Source organism: Neltuma alba, unplaced genomic scaffold (genome assembly GCF_004799145.2).
Source record: "Neltuma alba isolate B1F8T4 unplaced genomic scaffold, ASM479914v2 tig00010353_pilon, whole genome shotgun sequence".
Classification (NCBI taxonomy): Eukaryota; Viridiplantae; Streptophyta; class Magnoliopsida; order Fabales; family Fabaceae; genus Neltuma; species Neltuma alba.
Genome location: NW_021635262.1, coordinates 94,664 through 106,608, shown reverse-complemented (window position 1 = coordinate 106,608; position 11,945 = coordinate 94,664). Strand labels below are relative to the sequence as shown.

General features: G+C 32.9%; 1 protein-coding gene across 1 annotated transcript; it reads left to right on the top strand.

Annotated features, from left to right (window-relative positions):
• The first annotated feature begins 6,181 nt into the window (after positions 1 to 6,181).
• Positions 6,182 to 6,797, top strand: LOC114755947 (uncharacterized). Its single transcript, XM_028944842.1, has one exon. It carries the CDS (start codon positions 6,325 to 6,327, stop codon positions 6,634 to 6,636), a length of 312 nt encoding a protein of 103 aa, XP_028800675.1. The 5' UTR covers positions 6,182 to 6,324; the 3' UTR covers positions 6,637 to 6,797.
• The last annotated feature ends 5,148 nt before the right edge of the window (positions 6,798 to 11,945 follow it).

Genomic DNA, 11,945 nt, shown 5'->3' with positions numbered 1-11,945 from the left:
GAATATCTCATCATGGATATGAGGAGTTGCTTCATTCTTTAATTAGTACTCCTTTTGGTTCATAATATAAGACGTTGGTCAGAAGAAAATTGCTGTCCAAAGTAGAAGACGTTGTTGAGATAATTAATATTTTTTTTTTTCATTTCACCAAAAAAAAATAATATGTTTTTTTCACTTTTACTCCTATCAAATATAGGAGAGAGGAGAGAGATGAGAAATAATTAAAGTGTAACATTAAAAGTAACTTCATTATTTTTTGTGGGCAAAATAGAAAATTTTTATCATTTTAGGACACATTTATAATTAATGACTAGACTTTTATTTCTTCGTATGCAAAAAAAATTAACCAACTTCTTATATTATGGATCGGAGAGAGTAAGTGGGAGACGAAATGATTAATAATCATTTTGTAAACATGAAACTTAGGTTTAAAAATAGACGGCAAGCTCTAACTCTAATCATGACCTTTTAGAACCTAAATTTTCGTTAAATAAATAAACCCTTAGTTTTTTTCCTTTTTTTTGCCCCCCTTTGAGCTAAAATTCGGAGAATAACATTTCGAGGGATGAAAGACGAGCAAGGCAGGAGTCAATATTAAACGACACACATACACAGCATGGGGGCCCATGATGACTAGTCGTCTAGAGTAAAGTCGCGCACACAATTCGGCTGGACGTGCTCCCAACATTTGCATGAATAAATGGCTGCACGTTGATAAGTTCATGTCACCTCCCCAGCACGTGACTAGCATTAACATTAGGACAGCCAATGGGTTGGCGCCATGTGGACAAGAAGAAAATTAATTTGAATTACTTTGGACGAAATTATCTTTAGGTGACAAAATGAGACAAAAAGTGAGAGTTTATGGTGATGTATTAGTAAGCCAAGATGGACTCACCTACCTTCTCTATGCCTTTTGGTAATTTGCACCAAAATCACAACAATCTTCAAAGTTAGCATGCTACATGGCTTTGAGTTTTCTACTATCTGGGAAAAGTGATGTAGGGTGCACAATTTCTTTTTTCTCAACATAGGAATGGGAATGTGCACATGTGACGTAGGTTTTGTTTAATATACAAAATATATTTTGTGTAGACAATAATACAAATATGCACGATGATGTGGGAAAAATTAATTTGAAACAGCTTTTACCATACGAAGCAATATGAGTGAATCAAGCCATTGGTCATTAGAAGTGCGTTCTGACATTTAAAATTTTCTTTTGATAAAAAGTTTTATTTTGGCTTGGGGAATGATTAGGAGGCGAGAGATGCGGAGGGAGAGGGTAATGGGTAAGGCTAGCTAGCGCATAAGAGAAGATAAGAGAGGGTGATTATTAGGTGTCTTCTAAAAAATTTTCACAAACTTTTTCCAACCCAAAAGCCATGAAACAATTAGAAAGAGTAACACAGAAAGTTTATATTGATTTGACCCAAATCATTTGGCCTATACTCAGTCCTTAGAAACCTTTTAAGAATATTTTTCACTATGCTCAAACAAGTTTAAAACGTGGCGCTTGCAAAACCACAATACAACCACAAAAACTTATTTAGTCTTAATTTCTCTTACAGTTAATAAACCCAACTAGCCCACTCACATGATAAAGAAAATTAAATGTTTAAATAACTCTCAAAAGAGTGAAAATAGACTTTGAAGAACAAAGTATAAAGAGTTTTGAATGCAAGAGATGAATGCTCAAATAAAGGATATAAATCTTACACCAACTTAAATGTCATGGTATTTATAGTTTGGATAAAGGTGTAAAAAATACTCATAATCTTTTTCAAAAAGTACTACTGGCACCTTGAGTGTAAAAATATACCTGAATTTTTCAAAATGGAGTAGAAATGTCATCTTTGTTAACTCTTCTAAATCTCCGTTGCTTTCTCAATACATACTTTTGTGAAGGTTCAAACGTGCCCATAATTTTTTTCCCAAAAAGAGCTGCTGGCACCATATTGATCAAACCTCATGTGTGAAAGTGCCTGTATCATGTTATTCCCACCTTCTCTGTTTTCTCTAAAATTACATGACTTCTCAGTATTTTTAACCTTTTTACAAAAATATGCTTTAAAAAGTTGAAGGTCTAGATGTATTAACGGAGATGATGTTTTTGTTCCATTTTAAAAGGTTTATGCATATTTTTGCACTTAAGGTTTAATTATTTTAGTAGCTGGCTAGCTGCACTTTTTTTTTTTCGAAAAAGATAATAAGTATTTTTACACATTTATCCTTATAGTTTTTCTTTCTATTATAAATTTTTAATCCCATTTTTTTCATTTTCTAAATTTTTTTTTTAAACTTCTTTCTAACTTCTCGCTCCTTGAACCAACCGAGAGGGTAAATGGAATAGGTTAGGTCCACCAGATTGGCGTATTCAACTTTGCCAACTTGGCAAGTTGGATTGATCATTTTAAAACATTTGAGTATAATCATATCAATTCGACTCATTTAATCAGTTAGATAAACAAACTAACCGGCTTAATTAATCAGAGGTTGCTGTATGCGGAGTTGTCGACACAAGAGCGTGGTATTTGTACAACTCTAACCCAACCCTGACATTTTCACTTTTCCTTCTGAATTTTGACATTGGAATGGTAAGCAGTGAATGATGAATACTTTGCATTTATCTTTTGTTTTTTAATTCTTTGTATTTAATTTGTTAGTTTTTTTTTTTAACCGAAAAAATTGTTTGTGCAAACATCAATCACATGATACTGCCTAATTTTCACCCCAACTTCAATTTACAAAAGTTAGTTCAACTAAAAATCACTTCTACCGACTTTAATCCGGACAAGCTAAAGAGTCATTTAAGTTTCCACTGTCTTGCATTTATTTAATTTTATATTACAATTTTATGGTTGTCCAAAATGGACCAGAACTATTGCTTTAATTTTTGGGTCAAATGACCCTTGCTTAGCAACTTAGCAGTCAAAAATAATTTTCTGTTCCATTTTTGACAAAATTGTATCATTTAAATAACTTTAAGAGTGAAATTGCCGCAAATAACTTTAGTACATTAGGTGTAACAGAAAAAATATTTCAGGATGCCAAATGTACCTTAAACATATGAATGGAATATTTTATTTTTGTGAAAACACGTGTTTTCTAGGATCGTCTGCGTCTGTATGTTTCTTTCCAGTTTATTCAAATGATGATGAAGAAAAAGATTTTGGTAGCGGTTGAATGGGTAAGTTTGTGTGAGCAGCTACTTATGTGCTAGACACTTGATAAGCCTGGGGAACTATCTGAGTTACATATAAAATAGCAGTATCATTATGGACTATTCTTGAGCATGGCTATAGGATAAAATCGATTGTTACCAGATAAGTAAGGGAGTGGAACACATCAGATGAAACATTATTCCCTTTTTCTAAATGGAGGAGCAAGTAGATAACTAATTTGTGTGTATTAAGTAAATTAGTCGAATGAGTTATTTATGAAAGAAAATATATATTGGTTTTCTTAAAATTAAATACTTATTTTAATCATTTGCAATGGAATTCCCCCATATAAAAAGTCTTATTTAATAACTATAATCCATGAGCGTAGTTTAGAAAAAAATTATAAATTCGGAAAAGATATAGATTATTGGGATCTTACATTCAAAGTTAAAATAAACCGCTCAATTAGTTCTGATATTTAGTTCTTATATTGAGTGTTGTGAATCATATAGTCTATGTTTTAATGATAACGAAACTAGAGAAGGGTTATTTTCTAAGACATCATTAATTAAATATGTCATAACACATATTTCATGTTATTTTATGCATTTCCATTTGAGTCAGATATTCATCCAACTCGAGTTACCTTGTTGCCTTGTGATACTCTGAAGGCAACTTTTTTATTTTTTATTTTTTTCCCCCAATTCGTTGGAACCGAGTTTGAAGGTAGCTTATATTTCTGCGGTATTGTTATTTGGGCTCATGTAACCCGACTCAACTATAATTCTAACGCAAGTTCATTCATAATTTTTTTTTTCTCTCTTTATACTGCAGAAACTAAAAATGAGCTAAAGTTCATGTATATTCTATATTGATGTGAATCTCATAACTTGCATTGAATTTTTTCCCTTCCTGAGTCAATGTCTCTATATATCTCTTTAACCACAAATATTAGACTTTAGGTCCACACTAACCTGAACTCATATCATTCATGTCAACCCCGAGTTAGTTAGCCTTCGTCTGTTCCCAAATTGGTCCAACCTCAAGCTACCTGTAAACATAAGAGGTGTATATACCAGCGCGCGCTGGCACAACTGGTAAAGGAGTTGTGTCCCTTAACCATCGCCCCTGGGGTTCGATTTCTGGAGGGATGGGAATGGAGCAAGCGTGCCTGGGAGGGTCGCCCCCATCTTGGCCCGATAGTACTCGAGGAATTAGTCATTGGGCTCGCTCTGATGGATACCCTGGTAAAAACTAGTAAGACACCAAGAGCTTGTCTTAAATTTGGGGATATAGTGGAATCCTTAGAAGGTCCTTGAAAATTAAACATAGATCAAGTGGTTAGATTGGATTTTTCAAATTGGATCATCACGAAGTTGCTGGTTATAATTGGATAATGATTAAGAAAGTGGATTATACTAAAACATGGGGTTCTATATGGTGCCTACGTGCATCTGAGTAAGAGGCAAAGCGCAGAGGTGGAAAGTGGGACCCACAAGGTGTCCGTCTAAGTTCAGCGAGTTAAAAGGCAGATTCCTTTGCTTCATTTGCATTCACACCTAATTTCTTGTCAGCGCACTCACACCGAGACCGACCCACCTACCTACTTCTATCCGCCACCATGTTTTTGTAATTAATATTAATAAAATCTTTCACATAAAATGTCATGATTATTAATTATTGTATAAAGTTTTATGCTCATGATTATTTAATTACTATGTATATGTATATTATGCTTGAGCATGAAAATCTAAAAATTAACTATACAGATTTAAATAATTATTTACTAACGTGTTTTTCATTTTTAACTAATATACCGTGTTATGAATAACATTTTTTTGTGCCAACCATGAAAAAAATTATTTAGTAATGCCTACAAAATAATTCGAATATGCGAGGAGTGCACAAGAATTGTTGCGCTTTTATAATATAATGACTATAACAAACTATACTATTGAAAAATGAGTTATTTGTAAAAAAAAATATGTGTTAGTTTTTTTAAAATATTGTAGTTTTAATAAATAATGTGCGTGAAGGTAAAAATAGCACTAATAATAATATGGGTAGATTCCAATCCAATTTCCTTTCACACCAATGAATAACTCACAAGCTACTAACTCCCGCTGACCCCACCAAAATAAAGAAAGTGTGAGACTCCAAGTTCTCATCCGCACATGCACATGCACATCCTACCTTGATTAGGTCAAACTCTCGTCTCTTAATTAATTATTTGCACTAAAATATTTTTAAATTAATTAAAAAAAAGAAAAAGATTAATTTGAATTATGTTTAAATTCAGATTCATATTATAAAATATTTTTATGAGACAAAATGAGCCCCTTACAAATAAATTCATATTAACTATTCATTGTAATTTAAAATAAAAATTAATTATCTAGTCCTATAGTTTTAAATTAATTAACATTTAGTCGTACTTTAACTTAGCGCAATACATTTTTTTATAGTTTTGACTCAAAAAAGAACTTGGTGCATGAATTTTTACCCATCCTCTGTAACTTAATCGTTTTAGTTTTTAGCATTTAAAAATGTTAGATGGCCTACATTTTAAAACACAAAACTATAAGGACAAAAATGGAAGAACGAGCTGAGATTTATTAATATCCTACAAAAATATTATTTCAATATCAATTAAATAATTTATATAAACAATTTTAAATTATTAAAATGTGATCTAAATAATTCACATCTTTATGGTTTTATTAAAATATTTTAATTTTTTTGTCAGATATTAAATCTCGCTTGTTCAAAATTCATCTAGTAGTAAAAAATAAATAAGTGAGAGTAAAAGAAGTGAAGAGGCTCTCTTACTCCACAAAACTACTAGCAGCATTGAAAGTTTAGAGATTGAGTTTAATTTTAGAGATTGAGTCAGGATGGAAGCGCAATGAATTAAATTACAAAATTGTCATTCCACCTACTCACATCTGATGACTTATTCTTCTCCGGCTCTTTTTCTCCCATATAACGCCCAACTGATCGATCCCCATCTCGAGAAAATTAAATATCATTATCCCACCTCCTCTCTTTTTCTTCCTCTTTAAACACATACACTAAGCTCTAAAGCAACAAAGAGCACGGCAAAGCAATTCACACTAAGCTGTAAACCAATACAGAGCACGGCAAAGCAATTCATTCACACATGGGTAATTGCTTAAAGCATCCATCGACGGGAAAATACACCACCGACGATGACGACTTCTGGGATTACACGCTGGAGAAGGAGGTTGTTTATTGCCCCGAGAAGGACACTGGTGGCGGCAGTACCACCGGTAAAACGACGGGGCTGAAGATAAAGATAACGAAGAAGCAGCTGGAGGCATTGCTAGGGAAGGTAGATGTGAATGATCTGAGAACGGATAAATTTATGGCCCAACTGATCAGTCACGGTCATCACTTTCAGACGCATCAACGACGTTGGAAACCTGCCCTTCAAAGCATCCCTGAACTCTAATCATTGTACCTGGTAGGGTAGTTGTTACAGCTAGTTTTGCTGTTTGTATATAGGGAGGAAGCAATCCTTTGGTGATAGAGTTTTCTCGTATATATGATCATTTTGTTTTTGTCGCTTTTCCTTCCCCTCTGTGAGCTATATATATTGGATTGGATTGAAGCCAAGTAAATTTTTGGCGGATAAAAGGTTGCAGTTTCGAGGTTAATTTCTTGACTTTAGTTTCTACCTAGTTGTTACCAGTCACAGGCCGGTTAAACCCACCAAGTAGATCCAAATCTCATCGAGCCACAGTTTCTATGGTGCTTGAAATTTTGGGGATTTCCTCCTTCATTCTCATTTTAAATTTCAATCAATTTAGATAAATGTATTCAGTTCAGCATCAAGTAAATTTTTGTTCTAATTGATCTTGTCCAAAAGATTTTAAACAGTGTCTTTTGATCAGTCAAGTGGCCTCCATTGACCCAGAAACATTATTTAATTAATGAGGCCAAATCTTGTGCCAAATGTATAAATATTGATCGAAACTATGTTGGTGTTGGTGGTGACGGACTTAGAAAACAAATTTTAAAGAAAAAAATTGTCACACAATATTACTATATAAATATATCACTCAGGCTTTTAACTTATGTAAATTGTTCAAAATACGTCAGTTTTTTCTATAAGAGTATAAATTCACAATAAATAAGAAAATAGGAGCACACAAAGCAACTTAGCAATGAATGTGCATCATGAAGCAATTAGGATATAGGCCAAGGGACCGAGATAAGCCCTATGATTAGCGTAGCATGGGTGTGTTTTATCAGTTTACAATATAGAGAAAATATGTGAGGTCGGTCTGCGAAAAATGACTGCAACAGTAAAAGAAGTTCTTGGCGAAGGGCGTGAAGTTGGTGATGTAATGGACACAAATTGTGTGGCATTGATGACGGGTTCTGCAAAGTAGGAAAGTGAGTCACCAGAGGTTAGGACGAATTGAGTATAGTGTTGACCTCCGAGCAGGGTTTGGTATATTCGACGCTGAGGAGGAGAGGGTTGTCACCATTGGTGTTGAACATGCCATAGTCGATACGTGCATAGATGCCTGAGCAGAGGCCAGATTGATCATTTGACTAGGTGAGAACTTCCAACCAGTGTGACAAAACTGATTATGCACTTACAATAATATCTCAAGAAGATAAAATTGCAACCGACAAAAGGAAACAATCTGTCCCTGGAGAATTAAACAACCAAAAAGAATTAAATTACATCGGTTTTAAGCTCTGGTAAACCCAAACATTTATTTAAAAATCGCTAATGCCCTATTACTATTGCAACAAAACACTTTTTACGTCGCTAATTTAAGTTAAATAAAAAATGATGTAAAAAAGTATGGTGAGTTTTTTGTCAAAATTTAACAATTTTATTTTATGTTGGTTAATACTATAATCAACATAAAATGAGCAACCTATCATTTTTTTTTTTCTATATGGACAATTTAAAGCCCCTCCCTTATAGGAAAGGAGAGACTCACACACCCATCACATGCAACCCCCTCCATTGGCACAGCCAAGTCATTGTCGCAGCAACTGTCACTGAAACTTATCAATAGTGACAAAAAGAGTCACCACCAAAAGTATAGTTTCAACAGCAACTTTAGTCGAGAAAAAAGTCGCCGTTGAAAATGTCACCGAAGAAAATAGGACCACTGTCAACTGCCACCACATCATCACCAGCTAGCCATCGACCGCTGCCACATCACCAGGTGTCGCCACATCACTCACCACCTTGCCTATGCCATGTGTCCACACCTCAGTGCATCACATCACTAACTGGATATTATCATACCTCCTCCTTCTGTGCCCCTTCTTCTTGCCATTGAGCTAGAATGAATTTGGTGATAATTGCTGTAAAATCAAACATATATATAATAGTAATAAAATATTGAAATAGACTGTAATCGCTGAAACTACCCTTTAGCGACGACCAAAAATATTGCCGCTGAAAGTGTCCTTAGGCAGCGACAAAAAGTCATCGCTAAAGGTTATTATGTTAAATATTGTTAAATAATACTATTATTAAATATTTATATTTAATTTTCTTATTTGATTATAATACTTATTTATAATATCCATTTTGTGTAAAAAATATAACTCATATAATATTTTTTGTTATATTTTTTATTTCTAATTATTTAAGCTATTATATTATTTATTTTAATATTTTTATTTATAATTATGAAATATGAAAATAGTATATAAAAATAATAAAATTTAATTATAAATTTTATCATGATTATTTAACTCTCCCACACACACATAATTGTAATATCTCACGTTCATACACGCTCATTCCTTACTCCTCTCTCTCTTACTCTCACACACACTATATTATCTCTCTAACTCTCTCTTTCTCTCTCTAGCAGCACATGTAAAAATACTTTATTTTGTCTTAACAAATCATATTAATTAACAAAATGATTGTCTAAATATTATATTTTCTATAAAAATCTTATAATAATAAAATTTAAAATAGACTTTCTGCAACGAAATTTAGTGTCACCGTTGAAAGTAACTTTCAGAGGCAACACAAATGTTACCGCTGAAGGGTGCTTTCAGTGGCGACATGTTGAGTCGCCAGTAAAAGTCCTTTTCAATGGTGACATTAGGTCACCGCTGAAAGTCTCACATTTGAAAATTGATCTTCAATGGTGACTCTAAAAAGTCTCCATTAAAAGTACACCTTAAGCAGTGACATTTAAGGGTGCCACTGAAAGTAAGATTTTCAGCAGCAACTCTTAATGTCACAGCTGAAAGTCATGCTTTCAACAATGATATTTTATGTCATCACTGGAAGTCTTTTTTTTTTGGTGGTGTGCCCTAAACCGTTATTCGCCTTTAGGTTTGACTATTAAAGAGATTAGTCAAACCACATAATTTAATGGTCAAACTTAACATTGTTAGTATCTAGATTTTGATGATGACAAATAAAGATTTCTGATAAACTTGTTCTTTCCTAAAGTTGAATTAGTAAATTATCGGTAACTTAGCTCATCAATAAAGTCATCAATAAATGATGAAAAATTTCAAAGTATTATTTTGAATCTCTCTTTTGGTAAGTTTTCGATTTTATTGACAAGTTTATCCATAATTTTGTTTCCTAATAGAGTGTTCGATAAGAATGTTTTTAAATGATTGTTTAAGTTTGTACCTTTGTGAACTCTTTGTCGATAAGATTTTATAAGTCAAGTTTTTCATAATTTCAGAAATTATCCTTAAAAGATTTTCAACAATGATTATTGGTAACATTATCAATAATCTAGCTTAATGATAAGGTTATCAATAACTAGCGTGACTTAAACTCCAAAATGAATTTCTTAGTGATTTTTACCGATAAGCTTATCGATAAATGTGTTTATCAATAAGGTTATCGATATTTACGGTGCCTTGACAGTATTCTCACCGGCCTTTAGCTTTTTGATAAAGTTCACAATAATCTGATTTGATACTTATTGATAAGCTTTTCAATAAAATGGTTTATTGATAATGAATTTCAACTTTTCACTCATCTTAGCTTCATCTTATTAAATAATTACTGATAAGATTATCGATAATGCTAGTATTTGAATTCATTATCAATAATCTTTCTTTCTGTTCTAATACCTGATCTTTGAACCAACTAAAATGTACTTATTTGAGGTTTATCTATTGCTTATCTTTTGTCTATACCTACTACTCTGAGTTAAAATAACATATTTGAGCAAGATTAATGTAGAATCAAATGGCACAAAAAAATGTTTAAGCTACTTTTATCAAAAACATTAAATGCACCTTAACTGTTATAAGCTACCAACGTCTTCAACTACTTTTGCAATGGTAGTGTTGCTTCAAGTCTAATAGATAGTTAATGAAGATTAATTATAAATAGATGAAGCATTCAATGGAGCAAAGAGAAGAGAATGAACAACTACACTGTTGAATTGATTGCTCAATTATTGCTCTGTTTCATTAAGTTCACCAACTATGCTTTAGTGTTCATTTATTACTCTGTAAGAGAGATATACCTAAGCTTTGATCACTCCTTAGATAGTTACTCAAGATTGTGCAAATCTTGAGTGGGTTATAACCTTATAAGAAGTAAGGGAGAGTCATTGAGTGTGATCAATTGCCGTATTGAGGTGCCAAGAACCCAATTGAAATCTTAGAGTATAGTGAAACTCTTAGAGATGTTTTGAGGATTGGACATAAGTTAAGCGATTAAGACCAATCTAGTATAAATTACTGTGTGCTTATTCCTTTACCTTCTCCTCCTTCAATGATATTTTTCTAACTCAATTTAAGCTTTAGGGTTTGGGATTATTGTTTTTTATTAGTTTAATTTTCTTTAAAATCACCTAATTCACCCCTACCTTGGGTGTTCTGCCATTCTAACATCTGATATTAGAGCAGGTCTCTTGGAAAAGACTTAATCATCTCAAGAGTAAAGATTTAATTGCAAGATTTGGTGATTCAATTCTACCGAAAGGAAGTTTGATAACAAAGCCATTAGGCTTCAATGGTAAAAAATTTACCTTCTAGAAAATGAAGATGAAGAATTCATTAAAGCATTAAAGTCAGGCTTTGGGGCATGGTTGACAAAGGAAACTACATTTGATCTAATGCCACTTTAAACACTCTTTGTGATTCAGCAGCATAGAGTGTTTAAAAGGATGAATCATTGATTAAGTTCCTAGGATCTATAACTAGGCCTTCACAGTCCTCTTAATGAATTAATTCAATGTGTTAGCAAGACTGAATTCTTCTTACTTCGAGAAATCAAATTGGAGAATACTATTCAGCCACTTCCAAGACAAACATTAACCAATACTTCTCAATGATTCAATCACATATTCAACAAAGTTAACTAAACCTAGCCACAAAGTTAAATTACCTACTCTAAATTAAGAAGATAACCTTTGAACATTACAATGTAACCATAAGAATCAAATAAGAAGAATCCAGAAGGAGGAAGGTCACATCTCAGATTCAAAATGAATCCATAAGTAATTAAAATAGAAATAAATCTAGAAGAATCTAAACACAATTAAACTCCTTGTTACATAAGACTCTAGCCTTGAGCTCCTAAGACACCTTAGACGCTTAGGCTGAGGTGAAGAATCCATGGCATAAATGTTGGTGGCTGAAGAAGAGTGGTTTTGGATGAATTCTCAGAGAAGAAAACAAAGTAGGATTTACAAACTCCACTCCCTACTTCTCAAATGAAAGTCTAATTACTATTTAAGCTTTTAAACCTTGTGATTAACGCCTCCTAACTACCATCAAAACAAGATATGC

Bases quoted from the DNA above. Each gene is read 5' to 3' on its own strand.
- LOC114755947 (XM_028944842.1), top strand. From the start codon at position 6,325: ATGGGTAATTGCTTAAAGCATCCATCGACGGGAAAATACACCACCGAC.